The 23,030-nt window shown below is 34.5% G+C and overlaps 3 protein-coding genes across 3 annotated transcripts; 1 reads left to right on the top strand and 2 right to left on the bottom strand.

The window, feature by feature from the left end:
- Positions 1-1,809: 1,809 nt before the first annotated feature.
- On the top strand, positions 1,810-7,239 carry LOC110732649. Its single transcript, XM_021912613.1, has 5 exons — positions 1,810-2,449; positions 3,866-3,996; positions 5,425-5,544; positions 6,199-6,326; positions 6,571-7,239. Exons 1-5 carry the CDS (start codon positions 2,191-2,193, stop codon positions 6,872-6,874), a joined length of 942 nt encoding a protein of 313 aa, XP_021768305.1. The 5' UTR covers positions 1,810-2,190; the 3' UTR covers positions 6,875-7,239.
- A 347-nt stretch (positions 7,240-7,586) lies between these two features.
- On the bottom strand, positions 7,587-14,922 carry LOC110732647 (DEAD-box ATP-dependent RNA helicase 5-like). Its single transcript, XM_021912612.1, has 13 exons — positions 14,179-14,922; positions 13,819-13,943; positions 13,621-13,728; positions 12,889-12,969; positions 11,328-11,406; positions 10,408-10,493; positions 10,269-10,325; positions 10,126-10,193; positions 9,346-9,414; positions 9,163-9,256; positions 8,572-8,736; positions 8,397-8,489; positions 7,587-8,246 (listed from the first exon to the last, which is right to left on the bottom strand). Exons 1-13 carry the CDS (start codon positions 14,690-14,692, stop codon positions 8,154-8,156), a joined length of 1,632 nt encoding a protein of 543 aa, XP_021768304.1. The 5' UTR covers positions 14,693-14,922; the 3' UTR covers positions 7,587-8,153.
- A 1,436-nt stretch (positions 14,923-16,358) lies between these two features.
- Positions 16,359-22,844, bottom strand: LOC110732645 (secretory carrier-associated membrane protein 4-like). Its single transcript, XM_021912611.1, has 12 exons — positions 22,645-22,844; positions 20,651-20,749; positions 20,507-20,566; positions 20,288-20,321; positions 20,008-20,130; positions 19,355-19,417; positions 19,177-19,270; positions 19,034-19,079; positions 18,767-18,834; positions 17,644-17,692; positions 17,070-17,135; positions 16,359-16,762 (listed from the first exon to the last, which is right to left on the bottom strand). The coding sequence occupies exons 1-12, from the start codon at positions 22,678-22,680 to the stop codon at positions 16,730-16,732; spliced, it is 771 nt and encodes a 256-aa protein (XP_021768303.1). The 5' UTR covers positions 22,681-22,844; the 3' UTR covers positions 16,359-16,729.
- Between the last annotated feature and the right edge of the window lie 186 nt (positions 22,845-23,030).

The following is a 23,030-nucleotide window of genomic DNA, read 5'->3' as shown; positions in this document are numbered from 1 at the left end:
TTCAAATTATATGCAATAAATGTTCGGTTATATTACAAAACTATTAAAATTATCCCAAGCTAGTAAACTTCTTTCAAAAAAATTTTGTTCATTATAAAATAGTGCTATGTTCATATTTAAATTTCAATATTCATTTTCAAATAATAAATGTTCAAATTCGAGTAGTGTCATATTCATATATATTGATGCTCATTATAAAATAGTGTAATGATTATATTTGAAAATTTCAATGTTTATTTTCAAAAATTATATATTCAAATTCTAACAGTGTCATATTCATATTTTATATGTTCTTTTTCAGAAAACTATAGTTTTAAACTTTATTTATATAATTGTTAACGAAAAATAGTTTATATTAATTCATTATAAATTCTTTGTATGTTCATTATAATGTACTAAATGTTCATTTGAAATATAATAAATGTTCATTTTATATATTAAATCCCAATTGAGGTTCGTAATTCCTTAACCCAAATTAATTAATGTTCATATAACGATCTATTTCAAATGTTCATAAAAAACATATACATGTTCAGATATCTAACATAATATGTTCATAATTACAAAACTTAAAAAGGTTTTTAAAATACATAAATCGAAATCAAAATAAATTTTCATATGAAAAAAATCAAATGTTCAGATATATAAATTATAAAGTACAGAATGCTAAATTTTTTAAATGATTAAAAATACATAGATCTAAAACAAACAAAAAAAGTTCATAAGTAATGTATCACAAGTTCAGAATTATAATTAAGATGTTCATAATTTCAAAAATATATGTCGGTAAAAATAAATAATTATTGAAAACGTATCATACGTTCATATTTTTAACTTAAAATGTTCAAAATACCAAAATATAACCAAATACAGAACTGTTTATAACAAAATACACAAATAACACTAACAAAAAAATCAAAACAATACGAAAGATACATTTTCCGATCCGAAACTCAAACCTAGCCATGGCGATTTAGATAATGGAATCTCTTTGGAAAATAGTCATCTCTGCCGTCTTAACCACCTTCTCCTCGTTGAAGCCGCCATTTTCAGCTTCACTTTATGCAGAAACTCCATTAACAAAGTTTCAAATCGAAAGTTGAAGAAAATGAAATTTGAATTTAATCTATGGTAATCAACAATGGTGATGAAGGAATTCAATCTATGGTGATCAACAATGATGATGAATGATTTCAATCAAAAACAAAATGATGAAAAAATTTAAGAGAGAAAAAAATAGAGGAAGGAGAAAAATGGAGGAGAGAGAAAATAGAAAGTGTTTCTGGAAACATAATACTCCTCAGAGTGTTAGGGTATGATATCAAGATGTCCTAAAGACTAAATCCAAGTATTGTCCAAATGTTCTCTGGCTCCGCCTAGGAAGGATATGTCCAAGAGCTCCGCCTTGCACAGGTATGTCTGAGAGCTAGGCCCTGCAAAACAGAGAAGGTTAACTGCTCCGGGGGTGTAACCCGGGAAAGCCCCTCTGATGCTTCAATCAGCGAGAATACTTCTAGAGAAAGAAAGTAGAGAGAGAGAATTTAGAGAGAGAAAGTAGAGGGAGAATTAAGAAAAAGTCCGTATCATTAATGAATGATGAGCTATTTATAGATGTACTTTTCAGGTGGCAGACTTGTACTTGAGTAGACAGATTAAGAGCAAATCCGTACTTTGCAATGACTAATGATGGGTTAGATCGTGGAGGGGTATTTTCGTCATTTCAGGTCATTGGGGTTAGGACAATGGACTATGCCCAAACAGAGAGAAAAATAGAGGAGAGAGAAATCAGAAATTAGAAAAGTGTGAGGGGGGGAAAAGATAAGAGAGAGAATATATTTTTACTTGATGTTTCACTTAGTTAAAAATTTGCGATTGTTCAAATATTTAAACTAATTGACATGGTGCACCTAGAAATAAGTGATTTGCGACTTTTTCATTTTATGTAAACATATAGTTGATAAATTGGAAAGAACTCCTAGTCCGTGAGTTGATACTTAAAAAGTTCATAAAAGTTGATATTCGGAAAATACAACGAATTTTAGAATATCGCCTATGGAGTATTTTGAAATGGATGGAATACTGAGCTTACTAATCAAACCGACTGTTAACATCAGCAGCATTTGCTGAATTTTCTTCTTCAAATTTAACTCTACAGTCGTCGTAATTCAAACCAACCAACATTCTCGATTAATGGATTCACCTTCGTCATCATCATCATCATCGTCCTCTGAATCACCATCATCTGAATCACAATCATTATCATCTAATGAATCGAGAGCAAAAGCATCACATCATATGGTACTACTACGGTGTTCATTAACATTAGGGTTTATGTTCATCTGCATATTTTTTCTCTCCTATACTTTCGGCTTCTTCGCTTTACTCTTCTCCAATTTCTCAATTCCTCCTCCTATTTCTGTTCCTTCTCAATGCAAAATCGTTTCCACCAGTAAGTTCATACTTTTCTTTTACTGCAATTTTGAGTTTTTATGATGTTGGTTTAAGTATTTTAGCTTTAATTTGTGTATGCCGGTATATAATTCATCCAATTTATGTGATATAAGTTAGGTTAGTGTATGATTAGTGACTTTGGATTGTTAATGGACTGCTGAAATTGAATTTTTAGTGATTTTGGCCTATTTGTGTTTGAAATAGTATATGTTAAGATGTGTGATATAGGTAAGGAAAGTGTGTACTAGTTAAAGTTTGGATTGATGAAATTAGGTTGACTATGTTTATTGGACATAAGATTTGTTGAATTCTAGTTGTTGGGGAAAGTGTAATGATTTTCGATTAATATTGATTATTCACGAGGTTCCATGAGATGAGGTTCATTTCGTTTTGGATATTATAGCAAATGTTTCACTATGAACAAGTGTAAACAACCAAAATTAACAATTGTAATGATGTGTGTAACATTAATATAAACAACCCATTCATCAACAATGGTAATGAGTGGGTTTGAGTAGATAAACCCAGTGACGGATTCCCTACACCTTAATGGGACTTCGGGATGCCTATGGTGATTAGAGTCATCTCTTGCACCTCTCGACTACCTTTACAACAATTTTCTTAAATTGCTATATAGTTGTACCAAACTTATTTTCGGGACATTATAGACTTATAATTGCTCCAAACCTACATTTATGAACTTGGGGTCTCTGGGAATACCTTCTACACCCACTTCAATTTTGGAAAAAACTTTTCGAAATTGGTCCAAAAGGGAATAAGTGAATAACCTTTAACGTTGGACAGTTTTCAATTTTTCCACGCTCTAAAAGAAAATAGGATGAGGGATTTCCCATTAACCCTAAGAGACCTCAGGAGACCATTTGGGTGGTTGAAATCATCCACTTTGTCTCTTATCTATATAATCTATATGGATATGTACATGTCTTCGTTCATTAACTCAAGGCCACCACGGGCCTTTGTGAGACCTAATATTGGCCATATATGGTTCCAAATGACATTATATGATCCTGAGATGCGCTCCCTGCCTTCACTTGAGCTTATGATATCGGGTCCCAAAATCTCCGAAAATGGTCCGTTTTTGTGTATTATTGCCTTCAAATTCGCTTCCCGGAGAATTTTCGAACTTGGCAAGGTTAGGCATTGGGGTGCTTCCCTTGGTTCCCAAAGAGAACCGAGAGGCCTGTTTAGTGCCTAGAACTATTTCATTCATGCCTTGGCCTCCCTTATAATTATGTCAGTATGTCTTATGATGCCTTACCATTCTAGAACAGATATATAACCTTCTATAGCAATTCCCTAGAGCTGCTCAAGGGTCCCATAAGATGTACATGATACGTATTTGCATTTGCCTTTGAAAATATGAGCAGATTGATATAGTACTTTATGTTTTCAGGTGTTGACTTGAGATCATCAAAGATATGTGAACTTGGGCTACTTAATTATAAGGCCAAGCGTGTTTTTTACCCATCTGAAAGAAGGAAGTTTCGCTGTCATTATGATTACTATTGGGCTTCTATATTTAAGGTTGTGTTACATTTTAGGACATTTTGTAAATTATAGCTTCTAATATTCTGAATTTTAGCCTCTTATTCTTGATTGTGGCTGATATGATCTGATACTTCTGTGCCTTAAACTTACAATTTTTGTCATTGATTTCTCAAACAAAATGAATCGTGAATTGTTATGGTCCTGTAACCTGTTAGCTATGTTGCTTTGATTTTTACCTTGCTTGCCGTACCCATGTGGATTGTGGAATATTGTTGTCATCCTGCAAATGTTAAAGAAGAATTTAGTAAAGACTAGACATATCCTTGTTGGACGGAGTACCAAGTCTGACAATTTTGGTGAGTCCAACTAACATATTTTTCGAGTATGAGAATGAGTTAGTTATTGCTTATTGAAATGTTTTTTCTACTAACATGTAAATATCAATCGTTAAATCATTAGGTATAGTTGAGGCATTCAGACTTTATCCCACCTTGACTTTCAAAACCACTGCTTGCTTGCCTTTTGCAGCAGTTCCAGAGTTGACTCTTCAAGCTTGCCCTAAATCTTAAACCAACTGGTTGCTTGCCTGCCTTTTCAACTAATTCTTAAGGTGATTTTCTATAATATGGTACTTTTGCCAAAATTTCTGTGTTTATGCTGTATAGTTTAACGTCTGATCTCTGACAGTTATAGTGCCTCTGCTATTTGGGACATAGGTGACTTCTAGTGGATCGTCAATTACCTTAAAGCAAGAGGTTGAAAAAAAGTATGTGGGTTTGAGACAAGTCCTTTCCCTTTTAAGTTTACTTGTTTACTGCCTTTTTGGGGATTGAGATAAAGCCAAAATTACTTATTGCGGGCAGAGGAAAAGAAGATCAAGGAAAGGTTTGTGTGTTAGCAATATAATGGTGAGAAAATGAAAAGCAATGACACTGAGGAAGGAACTTTTAGTATATCCTTGTCCAATTGTACTGAAAAATGGCCTGGTTGGTAGGAATGCTGATGGACATTCTCACTGAAACTAGAATGAACTTCTAGCTGGTGCTATGGATTGAATGTTGGCTGCTTGAGTACCATTGTTATAGTGTAACAATAGAGTTACCATATATTCTATGATAGTGGTGCTTACTGTGGATGCTCTAATATCTTTAGCTGTGTCATTTTAACTGAATCTTTAAAAATATAACTTTACCTTATATTATTCCTTGAAAATGGCTGAACATTTTATCTGAATAGCCTTAAAGTTGCTAATTCAACATGACTAAAAGATGCAGTCCAATTCATGTTTAGTTCCAATTACATATGGCTTCTGACAATCATCTGTGATTTAACTGTAAGAAAAGCTACTCCTTATATATTGAGAAGTAATAATTGTAAAACTAACTTTGATTGTTGAATGATTAGTTGTGTTTCCTTAGTTAAATTTTGTGCTTGTCTATTCATAATTCTTGTTCAATCTAATAGGTGGAATATAGATTCTCAGGCCAAACATTTCTTGGTCTGGCAGAAGCTCCAAAGGAAGCTCTTCCTAGTGATTGCCGACCTAATTTTTCTACTGCATGGTTGACTAAACATATGCTAAAGGTAAATGTTATTCAGCTCTGGTTTAGCTATGTCTTTGAAAGGCCTATATCATCATTAGATTTCTCCACTACATCCATTTTTTATTAATGTTAAAATCTAATTTTCTGCCTACATTATATTTGGTACTGGAGTAACCTTGATTTCTATAGTTTGCCATCAAATTAACTAATTCATATCAATAAAGAAACAGCCATTTTTGTAACTGTTGATTGAAAAAGTTGGAAAGAGCTTGATATTTGTTAGCAAATGATCACCTAGGTGATAGAGACTAGGGAGATATATGGGGTCTTTCATTGTTTGTACCTGTGATGAGGATACTAATGGGGCATGAAGCACTTTCTAAAAGTTCTTGATCACATCATTTGGGTGACTGAGGTTTTGGAGTCCAAATATGTCAATGGAAGGTTATTGGATGGAAAACTCTGATTTCCTTTGATATGCCTTATTTGAGGCTATATGGATGCATATGCAGCTTGACAGTACCTTATGCCATGCCGACAGCTGTTGGATTTTTCAATTATAGCTCTTAGAGCTAGGAGTGACCATGTCATTATTGTACATTATGCTGACTGATACTAGAAATAATAAGATTGTTTACTATATGTATTACACTCTGATCTTGTAATAAAGTGATATTCCTATGTGATGGATTAGGTGAATGAAACCTACGATTGCTGGTATACCTCTGGGCGATCAAAAGTTGAGATTTTTCACGACAGTTACTTTGGTTGCCAAGCAAAAGATCCATCATTGTCTGAGATGATGAAAAGATGCTCCATACTGTGAGTATTTCTTGAAATTCTGAATCTAAACATTGATTCTTATAGTTCTATCATCTTTACTACTCAGTAAAATAACAATTAATGCAGTCCTGGTCATGTATCTATAATCTACCGTTAATTTTATACAATTTTTTTTTTTTTACTGAATCACTGACAAGAATGTCTCATACAGAGTAATAATTTTGTTTGGACTTGTTTTCAGTGTGGATCACTAACTCATCTGCTATGCCTCTTGTTGCTGCAGGTTCACAAAGATGATGCAGTCATGGTCATCCGGTAAACTTAGATCTAAACGCATGGGATGGGAAGTGATAATAGGTGTCATTAGTGGGTTTCTCATTGCCATGATTTCCTTTACCTTGTTTACACTCTGTGGTCAATTGTTATGTTCGATTCCTAGAGCTGCAGCAGCAAGGGCAAACTCACTAATACATCGGGTGATTTTTTCTCGGATTTTTTTGCTTGTGACATACTTTTCCATTGTAAGCTGGTTAGCAATTCAGTATGGTAAAAGACTTGGCCTCCCCGAATTCTTTATAGGTTACTAATAATCAACAGCATATATATAAAGTGGGTGATTCCCTGTGCGAGCTCAAAAATTGCAGCAATTTTGGCACATCAAGAGAATTTTAGAAATCAAAAACTGCCCTTAAGGATAGAACAGGTTACTGCACAAATCTTTCGAGCAAGTGACTCCGCAAGCAAGAAACTGTCAGTGTATAATATTAGCTTGTACTCGTAATAATGTAATATAGAACAAGTCGTCTGATCAGGTACCAAGTCTCTCATGTATTCATGGACCAAGCAAGAATACGGTGGAAAGTGCTTTGGTGTAGCTATCTGTACGACTGTACATGTACTAAACCCAGATATTTTTCAGAAAAAAAACCTAGGTATACTGTATTCATATTTTTATTTTTTCTTTTTAGCTGTGAGCCTTAAAAGATGGTCCAAAGGGAGATTAATACATTCCGGAGGGGTGGATAAAGTCATAAGCATAAATACTACGTAGAAAAGAATTTATAATACGATTTTATGTTCATGTTCAACACAAAGTAATTGAATTTAAAATTTTATACTACGTAATTTGATACTCTACATCTAAAATCGTACTACAATCTGTAATGTATTTCCAATCCAACAAGTGTAATTGCATAAAAACCTAAAACGCCCTTCAATTTTTTTAATGTATTTCAGAAATTTAATTTCCGTCATCAACTCATCGGATGCATATAAAACTATATATACTGCGCATAAGTGTACACGTAACATTGGGGTAAATACTGAGCATTAGCTAAATATTTAGTATTTTTCAATAAATACAACGTATGTCCGTGAATTAAACCAAATTCTCTCGTGCATGAAGTAGACATCATCCGCCAGAATTTCACTTTAAATAAATCTGATTATCCACCCATCTTGTTATAGCAAAGGAAACACAAAACTGGGACTTTAATATGAAACAAGGTAGAAGAATATATATAATATCCTAATTTAATTCTACCAAAATGCATAAAACTAGACATAATTTTAGTAACCCCCTAGTACCCAACTAAATATGCGCCTTCAAAACTTCAAGTGTACATATCTCTTCTGACTACTTCCAGAGAATATCTTCGAGTTTCATGCAAATGGCATGGTGAGGAGAAGTGCCATGGAGCTTCAACCAAGAGCTTCAGTAGGACGACATTTACAATATGACTTAAGGATCAAATAGCACTGCCAAAGCTCAATACTGAGCTTTAATCAAGATCCTTATTATCAATTTCATAATCTCACATTCACTGAGACACACACCCAGATTAACAATATGGGTTACCTTCAAAATCATTCATCATCAGAGTCAGCAAATGTTATCTTTGTAGCTTTGGGAGCATCAGCTGTGATCTCTCTGAAATGAGCACCATAGAGCTTGGACTCCTACAAGTATAAGGTCACATAAGCTTGAGCAAGAGCAAAACATCACAAATTTCACGACCAGAACTACTAATTTCCTCGAAAAGAAATTTATATAGGAGGGAGGAGGGGTGGGTTAAAACAAGTCGACAAGGAGCGATCAAAGATGCTTACCTTTTTCTTTACATGGGTACCAAATTTTACAAGATCGGGAGGTATATGCTGGTTAGCTTCTCGGAGAACATTCACCAGCTCCCCAGCGAGACCCTGTAGAATGGTGTAAAATTTATTACTAAGGTAAATTTAAAATGGAATAGTAGTAATATAGTTGACTAGATGTAAGTCTCACCTTGTTCTCTTTGGTAAAAAATGTGTGAGCAACACCCTTTTTACCAGCTCGTCCGGTTCTCCCTATCCTGTGGACATAGTCTTCTGTAGTGAGCGGAAAACTGTAGTTGATAACTACTTCAACATCTGGAATATCCAAACCTCGCGCAGCCACATCAGTTGCTATCTGTAAATGCAGTTATTCCAAATTAAACTCCAAAACTAAATTGAAGACTCATACACTAAGCTCATAGTTGTAGTACCGTCCAATGACACAGCTACCTCAGATATAGTTGCACTACAACCAAAAAAAAGGTGCCTTGAAATTTGAAAATTACTGGATTTACTAGCTAAATATAGTAAATGGCACTAAAGGACCCTATTTAAAAAATAAATAAAAAAAAAAACCTTCATAAAAAAATTGTCTAATAGCTAGTTTTTGGGTAACGAATCTAACGATAACTAATTGTTAAATTTAGATACAGAATCATTTCAGCTAAATTGTAACTAAATTTAAAATTTCATCTTGCAAAACAACACTTTTTAAAAAGAGTTCAAAATTTCAGCAAAGCTAAAATTGCTTGCTGTAAACACTTATGCACAAATTACGTACCAATAATGGACAAGTTCCACTCTTGAACAAGGCCAGTGATTTTGTCCGTGTAGATTGTGGTTTACCAGCATGTATAGCAACAACATTCCAGCCCCTAAAAAGCACAAAATATTGGAAACAACTTCAAAAAATACTAGAAGGACAAAAAAATACTGGAAAAAAACAATGGAATTATAAAGCTACCTTCCTTGCAGCATCCTCTCTACTCGGTCTCCTTCCTTCTGATACAGGACAAACACTATAACTCTATTCCTGTACAAGAGAATAAACAGAGTTCAGAACGATGCATCAACACATTCACACTGAAAGTGAGGAATCTACCCAAAATAAACAATCAGAGAAGAAAGAACATAAAGAGTGTCTCATCTAAATTTAAAACATTGATAGATGTCAAGCAGATAGCCAATGTCCCACCCAAATGATTTGTGGAACGCTAATAGAAGTCTTTGTGCATATAGTGTCTTCAACACCCCATATAATATATTTTTCATTTTTTCTGGACCCCACATAAGAAGCTTCACATTTTGACAATATTAAACATGTCATTTTCTTAATGATAACGTACTTTTACCATGCCCATTCTCAACAGAGATGAAAGAGTATCTGACAGAGTGACAGTCAAATTTTAAACTTAGGATTACAATGGACTAAATGGTAGTAGTAGAGGCATCAGATGACGTTCGAACCAGGTTATCAGAAATAGCTTCTTTGCACTTGTAAACAAGCCTCCTTGTCCATGTTAATTCTAAGCCTTATCAAAGGCTTGAAGCCTTGAAAGTAATATCAAAGTTGATAAAGAGGCAAACTGTTTTATTTTGTCTTGATATCAACAGTGATATCAAAGGTGCTCCTTCCATCAATTACTTTTTTTTATTTTGTTTCAACTTTAACTACCTATTTAACAGCTAAGCAGATAAAAGGTTGATGAGAGGCAACTGTTCAATCCTAACATGAAGAACATACTTCTGAGACTCATGGTATTTGTCGAGCAGAGACACAAGGCGTCTATCCCGTGTATTCTCTTCCAAGACCTACAGAAGAGAGAGAAATCAACAGCTGTATACAACAGAACCTACATAAATGTTATCTAACAAAACAAGCCAAACCTCTACTATCTGCATGACGTCGTGATTGGCAGCCAAATCTTCTGAGCCGACCACTACCTAAAAAACAGAAAACAACTTAGAAATACGGCCATATTACCGATTACATAGCAATGAGCCAATGATATCAATATGTTCTTACCTTTATAGGGTTTGGATCCATAAATTCCTGGGCCAGTTGATGAACCTCCATAGGCCAAGTAGCACTAAACATCACCATTTGCCGAGCTAAAAGCAAAATAATTTTAAGAAGATAAGACAATCACAATTCGTAAAATAATCAAGACCACTTCAATCAATAAAGTAATTCAAATTCAACTATGACAAAGAGGTAGGAGGACTAAAGAAACTTCAAGGACTGCCCATCCAATCTCTAATTATCAAGTCAGCTATGAAAATGTTAAAGCCTATAAAAGAACATATAAATTTCATGGGTTAAATAAACCACAAGAAAGAACAAATAGATGGTAAGAAAGAAAGATCCTTACATCGAAGGAAGATAGGTCAAAGTTTAGACCAGATTAAAAAGTTAATTATAAAATAAAAGATAAAAAGTTAATTAAAAAAAAAAAGAAAGAAAAAGCCCATTTCAATTTCAAGTCAATGATCACATATAAGCAAAATATTAATTTACAATAGTGCCAGCAGAGTCATTACTAAATGCTGCTTATTTTGTCAAGGACTCTAATCATAGTCATTGATCTTCTTACCCTGTGCTTTCCCCAACCAAACTTAGAACTCTGTTGACAAAAAGAATGAAGGAAAAACAAAAAGAAAAATGCATAGTAAGTTACTTCAATACCCAATTTTACATTTCTACAAATTCTGTTCTAGACATGTAAAGTCGAATGATACATCCAAATTTATGAAATCAGAAGCAAATTGCTATACACTGAATTATTAATACCTATAAACAAAAAGACATGTTTGGTTCTAATAAACTAGATGCTTCTATTTTTCTCTAATTCTATTTTCCATCATATTTGCAGGGTTCTAGAAAAAGAATATGGACTTGTCAACAAGAAGCATAGAGTTTTAGGCATAGAAGAAATCATAACATACCAGAGTTTGTTTTGCTCAATATAGAACGGACATCTTGTTCAAACCCCATGTCAAGCATACGATCCGCTTCATCCAAAACCTGCAGAGAAGGCATAAATCAAGCAGTAATTAAGATTAGAACTACAAGAATCTACCACAACATATTATTTTGAAATGGAGGGGTATTTAGTTAAGCACTTAAGCCTTCTAGTTGCCAAGATGGCACACAGGAAGCATGCACTAATGGAGCCTAATTCAGAATACAATATTGGAGCTGAATGTAAGAAGGGAAATATGCAGTACAAGACGCATACTAAACAGGCAAAGCAAACACACATTTTCTTCTACCGCTATTACAAGAAACGATCCATCATGGTTAAAGTAACTATAATATGTAAATAACACCTCGCAAAATTCACTAAAGCCAAAAAGAAATCTCAGATGGCATACATGTAAGTACGTAACTAAAAAACTAAAACTTTGGTCTGACAAGCTCAACATATGGCATTTTAGGATCTCCTAGACTAAAACTCTTAAGCACCATAATTTTTAATACTTCCTCCGTTTCTTTTTAGTTGCATCACTTTCCTAAAACGGAAGTTTCAAATTAGTTGCATCACTTTCCTTTTTAGTTAATAAACTCTCTCTATCTCTCTCCTATCACATGGGTCTATCTTTTTATTCTCTCTATCTATCTCATCTCCAAAAATTACCTAGGAGTCCGCAATTTGCAAAGTGATTTCAACTAAAAAAAAGGGAGAAAGTATCAAAAAAGAGAGAGAAGTACAAATTATTGTTAAATGGCATCAGCAAAACTATTTGAAATCTGGGAAGTTTTTATTAACAAAAAGTCCGCAATGCTTCTATTCTGTCGTATTCCATGATAAAGATCAAGGGGCTTATAATTTATGTCTTAGAAGAATCAATCTAACATAAAGGACACACAAAGCATGCTAAAAGAAAAGTTAAGGTACTGATGTTGAGAAACTTATTAACATTAACAAGAAAATTTTAAGCTGAGGAAGAGGATGTCAAATTAATTCAATTAAATATCTCCATTGGTTTCCTCTCTTTCTCAATCCAAAACAACCTCTGAAGACAGGACACAAAACAATGACAAGTGTTTCAGGCATCAACTTCAAATACTACACTGTTTTTCCAAACCACAAAGAATTTTCAATCAGTAGAACACTATTTTATTATAACAATCAACACTACTCAAGAGTAACTATTTGTATCACTTATTGTGCTCTCGGCCATAACAGAGCTGGATCAAAGCTCTGAGGCTCAACAAAGCAAAGGAAGAGTAGTCTTGGTTGGAAGATGAATCAAACTAATACTCAGCCGGTCAGCCCTATAGTGATCTTCTGCTTCCTAAATTGTTGCGGGAAAATGAGCATGATTCTAGGAGGTAGCATTAAGAAGATATGTCTGCTTGTGAATAATGATGACTACCTGTGAGGCTAGGCTGCAACCCTCATATGCCAGAATACATGAAAAGAAAAAGGTGAAAAAGAAGGAGAGGAGGGGAGGGGGGTGTTACACTTGACAAGAAATTATTTGTACTTCAATTCATGCTTACCACAAATGATACATCTTGCAGACGGCATGCACCCATTTCAATCAAATCCTTCAAACGCCCTGGAGTCCCAATGGCTATGTCCTGAAGTCACAAAAAATTAAGGATGTTCATTAAAAGGAAATCCTTATATATACTCAAGATTCTTAAGAGATGCTGAGAGCTACACAAACAGATAGAGACAGCCCTAAGGCAAGATAATAGACATGAAAGAAGATATAGAGGATAAATTAAAAGATCTAATGTTTTCTTATTATGGATAAGAAGAGCACAATGATGTTGACTCGAGTAACGAAAGAAAAGCAATAGCAAGGAATGCAGGCAAGTAGCAACAACTTGACTCCAACACTAGAAAATAAACAGTGATTGAAGTGTGACAGGCCAATGGTACTTTCCCCATAAAAATAGCTCTATATGGTTCTTTGCACTTAAGTAAAACCTGTGTGGTATAGTGGTATATCCAACAGTCTGAGACAGTTTAGTCTTACAGCTTCAGAAGCAGCCGGTCCACATATAAAAATCAAATATTAAAATTTTGAAACAGAAAGTAAGAGGAGTCACCATAAAATAACAATTCAAGTCCAAGCTTTCAAGAAAGTTATGCTAATCATCTTCAGCCCCTTGCCTCATTTGTTCCAATTATTTTTTTTTTTTTAAAAATTGTTCATTTCTATTCATCTAGTTAGCACCCAAAGGAAAGTAGGTAAAGCAGTGAGTATTAAGTAACAAACTTACAATACCAGACTTCAGAGCAGATAATTGAGGTCCTTTTGAGGTTCCTCCATAAAAGCAAGCAGTTTTTATGCCACAAGACTTCCCAGCATCGCAAAGGACATCCGCAATCTACCAACACAAGACACAAGTACATAAACCCTCAATATACAATTCCTTGCTCAAAAACACACTACACTAAACCAAATGAAGAATACATACTTGTTGTGCAAGCTCTCTTGTAGGTGACAAAAAAAGGCAAAGTGGGTTCACCCTTCTAGACTTCTCATCTTTTCTTTTGCCCAGAACATGCATAATTGCTGGAATTCCAAATGCCAAGGTCTTACCTGATCACAACAACATTAAAATCAAAATTCATTACAAACCGATCCGAATCCTCAAATAAGATTGCCTCACACAAACTTACACTAGTTTACTATGAAAAGTTAGGATTTCACATATCACAAATCAAACATTCTCATGCCATACATTACCTATTTACCTACACACTAATTACTAAAGATACCAAACTACATATAAAATCAAACGCACCAATTCAAAATCCAATAGAACAACATATACCTGACCCAGTTTGAGCAATCCCAATAAAATCGCGGTTATCCAAAAGGAAAGGCCAAGCATGAGCTTGAATTGGAGAAGGTTTAGCAAAACCTTTGCAGCATTCAAGCACATTATCAGGAAGCTTTGAATCAGCAAATGAACTCAAAGGTGCATACTTCGAATCACCCGAATTCTTCCCAGAAACCACCACACCACCATAGCTCTTCCTCTCTTCTTCACCCACTTCACCATCTCTCTTCTCCTCTTTCTTCTTCTTCTTCTTCCCACTTTCCCCATTAATCCCTTCACTCAATTCGGACCCGTTTTCCAACTGGGTATTTTCCTCTTCCTTCCCATTTTTCTTCTCCTTCTTTTTCTTCTTCTTTTCAGACTTTTTAGAAGCTGAAATTTCTGGGGTTTCTATCACTTCGCCATTAATTTGAGCGTCTTCTTCTCCTTCAAGCTTTCTCTTTCGCTTGATTTTTCGATCTTCCTCACCGCCTGAACTCGTGAGATCCTTGATTTTTTTACCCATGTTAGAGAATTGATGAGGATGATTCAGGCGAAATGGAAAGAGAAGGAGGCAGAGTTTAGGGTTTAAGAGGGGGATATCGTATTTGGGGGGCGACTACGCTTTCAGTTTTCGTCCAAAAGAACGTTTCTGTTAGGTTTCGGCAGTTAAATGCTTCGCAAATATTTCCGCGAGATTTTTATTTTTTTATTTTTATTTTTTTCCTTTTTTTTTTTTTTGACCTCCAATAGTAAATTGAATTTTTTTTATTTTTTAATAAACCTTTAAAAGCAAAAATCGGACAATTCTAACCACTCAAATGGTCTCTAGGGTGTGGGTGGGTCAATTGGGAGCACCCAAAATCTCATTTCTTTTCGAGTTCGACAACGTTAAAAAATATATCCAAAAAATGAAGACAATCATCATAACATATGAAATGATACTAATTTCAAAGGTCGGGATTGTAGGAGATGCAATTTGGGATCATATAAAGTTGTTTTGAGACCATTACAACATAAAGACTCGTGTTGGACTTGAGTCAATGAAAGGAGGCGTACGCGTAAACGACTAAATTGACATTTTAAAATCATAGCAGACGATTCCAACCACCCAAATGGTCTCTCAAGATGTCCTAGGGTCCATGGGAAGCACCCCAACCTGTTTTCTTTTCGAGATCAAAAGAGTCAATTTTTTCCAAAAAGTAAAGGTTATAATACATGAAATGAGACCAATTTCGAAGCTTTCAGGACCTAGGGTTGCAAACTCTCGGGAGGGTAGGAGATGCATCTCGAGGTCATATAATGTTGTTTGGAACCATATACAACCATTATTCATCAACAAAAAGGCTCATGCTGATCTTGAGTTGATGAAAGGAGGCGCATATGTAAACAACAAAATTTACAATATAAAGTCAACTTGGACTATTTCAATCACTCAAATGGACTCTTGAGGTTTCATGAGGTTTGTGGGAAGCACCCTAATCTCTTTTCTTTATGAATCCAGCAAAGTAAAAATTATCCAAAAAAATAAAGGCTATAATTTACAAATCAGACCAATTCAGAGGTTTGAAAACCTAGTGTCAAAGACTAGGCTTGTGACAGCCTTGAGACAATGAAAGGAGGCGTATGCGTAAATGACATAATTGAAAGTATAAAGTCAATGTGGATGGTTCCAACCACCCAAATGGCCTCTTCACACTTTTTTTATTTGGTGAAGGAGAGGAGCAAGCCCCAAGACCCCAAATGGCCTCTTCATTTGTCTTGGGATCCACGGGGAGCACCCTTTCCTCTTTTATTTCCGGGTTCGGAAAAGTAAAAATGTCCAAAACAAAAGATATAATAAGGGATATGGACTTCATTTAAGATTTTTATGGTCAAAGTATTATATTGAAAAATATGCATAGTCAAAAGATGAAAACATTTAGAAACATAGGGAGTACTTACTCTGTACTATTATAATTTATTAGTGGTGTTTTTGTTAACACCAATGAATCAATATTTGGCTGTTTACAATTGTTCATTCATAATTGATGGAATGAATGAACGAGTGAATGAATCCTTTTTATCTCAAGGTGGAAGATTATCTATGTGAGACTATGAGGTACCTTATTATCAGCTCCATCATTGAGCTTTTCTCCAGAAATATGATGTCGAGCAGAAAATCATCAAGCCCTCAGAGATTAACAGAACAATGAAAAGTAAACGGTAAAAAAAACTCAATTTAATCACAGCACTTCGAAACATCTAGTGCACAGCGACAAGGCCAACAACATCATGAAATAGTCATAACTGATTTAACATCAGCTACAAGCCTAGAGTGACAAGAAATCGTACAAGATTAACTATAGGAATCACAATAAGAAACTTTAAAGATGAATTTATAAAATGAATAAGGGATATGGACTGCCCTTAACATTTTTACAAGGTATGCACAAACTAAAACTAAGGTTTTGTCTACTAGAATAACACTCAGACCCAAGAAAAAATTATGAACTCTTTGCAGGGTTGGAAGGGTACGGAAGGTTATACAAACCAAATGAAGCGCTTGTATGCTTGGAGAATTCTACTTGTGCCCCCTGAAATACATGTAAATTTTCTGCAGAATAGCAAACACAACGGATTAGAAATTTCATTTATAGCAAACCCCTTTTACACAGTGGATTAGAAATTTCATATATAGATAAGCACTTCGTTTGACGTTTGATTCTATCTTATATTATTTCATTCACCTTTTACTTACACCCACAACCACTCATCCTTTTCAAACTCTTATAGAACAAGAGTGAACAAAATATAACTTGGTAAGAAAGGGAGGGAGTACAAAATTGAGATGTCCTTCCTAGTGTTGGCACACAATAGTGATGGACAAATTCACAAATATATGAAAGTGATATCATTCTAACCTGAAGAACCCACAAGCTCAGGAGTGATTCCAGGCAAAAAAACCCAAACCCAACTAGGTAAAAAACCTGCATAGAGTGCATACGCAAACAAAGTCAGGAGTTTTGATTTCTAAAAATACAAGGATAAAGCATGAAGGATGAAAAAAAAAAAAAAAAACATGAGCTGAATGGAGATAATAAACTCTCAAGAAACATATTGCACACATTAAAGTTCCATCACTTACTGTGCTAGACCAGAAAATAACTGGATCCAAATTAAAACTATAAACTCGATGTCAAAAAAATTAGATTTACAAATCGATTACCATATTATACAACAGGAATGATAATGTTCAGGTTATGGAAAACTGATAATTGGAAAACTTGACACTGAATTCGCTACTCCATAATTCAGAAAAACATATTGCAGAACTACACCTATGACTAAATGACATTTCTAATCAAATTCACTGATCAAACTATAAACAAGACATATTTTCCCATTGATGTGATGTAATGTGTTATTGGTTGACTTCAGAAATACTGAAAAATAATTTCCTGGCCAAGACATGACATTAATATCTAACGAACTTACCCCAACAAGAACACTGTGAGGAAATACATCAATTGCTGCAAGAATGCCCCTGGATATTCAGAAATTTAGGTGTAAATAAGAGTTAGTAGCAAGATATAAATTAATAAGTAAACCACATACATATAAGAATAATTATCAGAAATGATATTGACATATATATTATCCAAAAACTACGCCATGTGGACCTTCTACCAGGGTAATGACATATCATTGACAGGTGCCTTACCATGACTTTGGCACAAGTTGTCCTAAAACAGAAATAAGTGATGCGAAGATTGCCAACAACCAAATTAACAAGACTGCAAATCTGACAGCAATATGATGGCATAATAGATGCAGATGAAGATGTAGGATGAGTTCAATATGACCAGGTATACTTTACGATTTACCATGCATGTAAAATGAGTTACAAACATGACCAAGAAAAATTAATAAATTGTGACTCTTATCTAGTGAGCATTTGCCGGCTTATCATCTACAAATTCCCTTCATACATAATTATTTGAAACAAAACTAACAGCCTAGAGAGGAGGGAGGGGGGGGGGGGGGTTAAAAAACTAAATCAAAATACTTTGGAGATTTTTTACTACGAGTAATCATTTATTATTTATGTATTTCAATAAAAGAGAAACCTCCAAAACATAATTTAGAAATCACCGTCAGAGTCCCACAACTCAATGTCTTAACAGAAACTCCTCGTGTTTGTTGACCAAATTTCATGAGTATCTTTCACTCATTCAGCATCACCAACAGATACTGAAAGATTACTACTCTATACTGTAATTTATGTTCTTATCTATGCAGAAAAAGCAGAGTATTAATTTCACCTCTGAAAAAGCAACAATAATAATTTTGGGCCTTTTGGCACCATTTAAATAATAGTTCCAAATTTTGTTTAAGCTTTCAAAATGTTTTTGTATAACCACATACTCACAGTTCACATCACCACCAACAGTCATCATGACTATAATTAAAAAAAATATTCCTCCGGTTTTTCTTTCTATGATGAACCTCGGTGAATTTGTAAAAACGGATGACACCCAGCATAAATCAAAGCTCATATTATCTCAAAAGATAGATTGGCTGAGATAGTGTCAATGTGAAACGGGAACGAGAAACTTACGTAAGAGACTGCCCATGAAAAACAATTGGAGGAGCAATTGCAGCAAACACACAAAAAAGAATATGGATCTGCATGAGGATAATAATATTTAATCAGGACACAGAAAGATGAGAAAAGAGGGTAAGATATTACACCAGATGCCCCCCCCCCCCGGCAACACACACACACTCACACACACACAGACACACTCACACACACTCACACACACTCACACACACACACACCAAAAAAAAAGAGGTATTACAGATATATTGAGTGTAAACTCACCAGGTAGAGCAAGAAAAACCAGCCGAACTTGAAGGCACTATCTGTCCTGAAAGAGAAAAACAAGGCAATTAACATCAATGTTAAATATCTCCTTCAGCGCCAAATCATTGAGGAGAGGGAAGAGACAAGGCACATTCAACTACCTCATCGCACGATAAAGTGGTCGATACCACAGCACATATGACAGTGGAACACCCAATAAAGCATATATTGATGCAAGGAAAAAAATTTTGGCACCTGGAATACAAAATGGGATCAGATTTTTGTATGAAACAACATAGCAGCAGACTGTTAATTCGGAAAATGGAACAAAGTGCTTACCTCCTCCCTTGATCCAACAGACAATGATTGCAACTATGTTGTATGTGAGACAAAGAACTATACCTGTTTAGATAAAAAAAAACGAAGTTGAGCTATTAGACCAAGAAAGAGGTCATTGACTTCAATCAACAAAAACCAACATAAAAAAAGGTCAAACATTAAAATTAAAAATATGACATGCTTAAGACCCTGTTTTCAAAGAAAGTAACATGAAGCAAGAACTACAAGTGATACTATAATATTTACTCAACTTCCTTCATTTCCATTTAAAAGCAAAGATCAACATGCCATGCAATGTTATATGTTACAACGATGCTTAGAATCTAATGATTAAAATACGTCCAGAAATTAAACTTTGAGCAAATCTAGATAAGAGACATGATGTAATTGAATTTTAGAAATGTCCAGCTACACTGCAATGGAATTTTTCATAACTTCACAAGATGAACTGCCTAGCTTAATTTAACAATAAATTTTTTGCAGGTACGTGATAATATTCCATGGTTTCACCAACATAAAGTCATTTCCCATGTGAATAAAAAACATTAATATCAAAGCAACAAAAGTAATATAATGACTTCTATCCCATGGCTCAATACATTCATCTCGTAATTGAACCTCAACAGAGAACTTTGAAGGAGAAAAACTCTTACCTAGCCAACTTGCAAATGCCATATACTGCAACTTCTGAGCATGAACAGGAATTTCATTGGCAATATCATGGTGTATGATTGGGAAGAAAGGTGGCCAATTCCTATCATCTTCAACAACACCAGCTGCATTAAAAAAACTGGTTAGTAAGCAATTAGCAATGTACTGGAAAAGAACATATGAACAAACAATTAATTAGAGCATCATTGAGAATAACAGTCATGGCCAAAGTCCCAAAAAGGGAAAATTAAGCATTTGATATCAAGCTCCAATTCACCGAACCTCCGGCAACAGCATCTTCTCTCCGCTTTATGTCCTGCGACAGGAAAGTTGAAAATGATTCAAAAAATAATAATAAAAATAAAATAAAGACCTAAGATGAGAAAATCAATATTGATCCATTAAGATAGAATCATAGTTTACAGTATCAAGTATCAACTATAACAGTTTAAAAGTAATTAGGAATCATTCCATCTCCACTTAGATAATGGTAAAACTAACCAGCTCTCTTCTTCTGAGATCTGCCTCCCAATCAGAAAGTTCTTTCTGTTTGTTAGGATCCTGCATAAAATCATAAATAAATACCTTTGACAACCTTTTAAGCATAATGCAAAAGCAAGCAATTAAGTGTTAAAGTTTTCATACATTCCTGGTCTCCAATGGTACATCATCAGTGGCATCATGCTTCTGACCAAAACCAAAGTTAGGGAGGCGAAACTTTGAGCCAGTATCACCTGAACCATTCTGTGAAATATGACACAAGCATTAGCAACGAGGGGAAAACGTCATCACTAACAAAGAAAGTAAAACTTCAAAGTCAAAGGAACTTAAATTCGGACATGCACAAAACAGGAAAAATAAGGTAACAGATCAGCTTTGCCAGTGCAGTCTATGTTCCAATTGCCCTTAGAAATACACTGTAACACATAGCATTCAGTAACAAGGTAACAAAATTTCTATCCCTTTGAAAAACTTAATAAGTTCATTAATGACAACACTCACTGTGCCTCATCTTTGAACATGAAAAATTCTGGCCAAAACAAGAACACCACATGTATTGTATTAACAATACTCTAAATCAAGATTTGTGAAAACTTAGTCAAATACACAAGCCCCATCCATACAAAATCATTAAACACTAACACTATGTACATAATATTTAGGATTATTTCTTCAGTTCAGAATTACTTTGAAGTTCAAATTCTCTTGAACAAAATATATACACAATAACTCCAAGCTTGAGCGCTTTATGTTTATTGCAAAATTTGAGCATTCAAAGTACAGTCATGGAAATTGACTTGCATTATATCTAGAGGGACTCTCCTGAGTAAGAAAGTTAACTACCTTTAAGTAACTTAGCAATCAATAAAAATAGCACTAGGAGAATATAAAGTAGGTCCAAATCTTAATTTCTATAGCATATGGTTATTTAAGAAATTGATGGCAAAAGGCAAAACCACCACTCCACTCTCATGAACTATGAGTGAAATGAGCATAGTTGATAGTCAATATTCAATACTTCCAAAATCACAGTTGATAAGAAACATTTATGATGTTACCGAAAAAAAGAATTCTGACAAGTAATGCTTAATGGTGTGAGCTGCTACCATTCTACCAATTCAGAGGACTCTACAAAATTTTCCATCAAAAAGACTTGTGGTTTCTTACTTTCAATTTTGCAATCTTCGGTAAACGTATTTTGAACCTAGAACATCCTGTGTAATATAGGTCCCCTATATTTCAAAATATATGTCACGAACTCACGATTTGCCAACCCCAAAACATTTTGGGAATAAGGCTTTCGTGTTGTTGTATAATTGTATATATGTCACAATTTCATTAAGCCATACCTACAAGGCTACAACAATGTCATTCTTAATATTTCCATACTACCTTTGATCCTTTTTCCCTAACTTTGCCACACAGCCTATACTGTATAGAATGTCTAGGACTCTACACTATAACTCCCTCCTCTAAGATAGGTAATATTTGATTTTTAGACGTCAAACCTTTCCAACTTTGATGATTAATACGGAATACTATCTATTATTATCTAATACATGTACTAAAATTGTAATTTTGCGCAAACATTTCATAAACTAAATGTAAAAAATGCTAAATTTTTTACCCATAAATGACCAATCCTAGGGTTCTTTTACAACTAAACTCGAACGCAACCAGCTAATTTCGGACAAAAGTAGCATATATTTCATTAGATTACGTCCTGAAATCTTTAAAGTGTTGCGTTCATTTTAGGAAGATTATAGGTGGCAATCAACCTTCTTCCTAAGATTAGCTTGTCGGTGATCACAAATTCCGGAAATAATAAACAACATTAACAAAAACAAATCAAAATTGAAACTGAAACGAACTCAGTACATTTTAAATATAAAGCTGAATTCTGAAATGCGCACAAATTTTAAAATAGGGTTTCAGATCCAGATCAAACAATAGCAACCAAAATCAAGCACAGTTACCAAACCGACATAATCAAATAAAAACCAACATTATTCATACAAATTATAACGACAAAACAATGAAATTAAATGCGAAAAAAATGGAGAAACAGATCTAAATATAGAGAATTTAGCAGAAAAAACAAATTTTAAAAAAAACGAGAGAATTTAGGGAAAAATTACAGCGAATGGATTGACGTTTTCCGGTTGAGAACTCATTGATAAGTTGATAATTTGATTGAAATTGAAGCGAAAAAGATTGGAAGGAATAGAGAGTTTGAAAATGGAAAATGCACCAAATTATGAGAGTGAAGAGAAGAGTGTGAAGAGAGAGAAAATGAGAACGAGGGAAAACACGGAAATAGAAAAATATGTTTAGTGTAGCTGTGTAGACATAAATATCTGTCAAAGCAAATCAGATACGCGGGATGTCGAATAGCATGAATCGGTGCTGGGTTACGAATGTTAGCTTCTCTAGTCAACCACGCTAATTGCGCTATGCCCGGTTGGGCAGTCAAGTCGGTTTGGTTCTGGTCAATAGTTGGTTCAGAGGGACACTAATTGTGCTA

Source organism: Chenopodium quinoa, unplaced genomic scaffold, assembly GCF_001683475.1.
Source record: "Chenopodium quinoa cultivar QQ74 unplaced genomic scaffold, ASM168347v1, whole genome shotgun sequence".
In the NCBI taxonomy this organism is placed as follows: Eukaryota; Viridiplantae; Streptophyta; class Magnoliopsida; order Caryophyllales; family Amaranthaceae; genus Chenopodium; species Chenopodium quinoa.
Note: the sequence above shows the minus strand (reverse complement) of the source record. Positions and strands in the feature narration are given on the sequence as shown.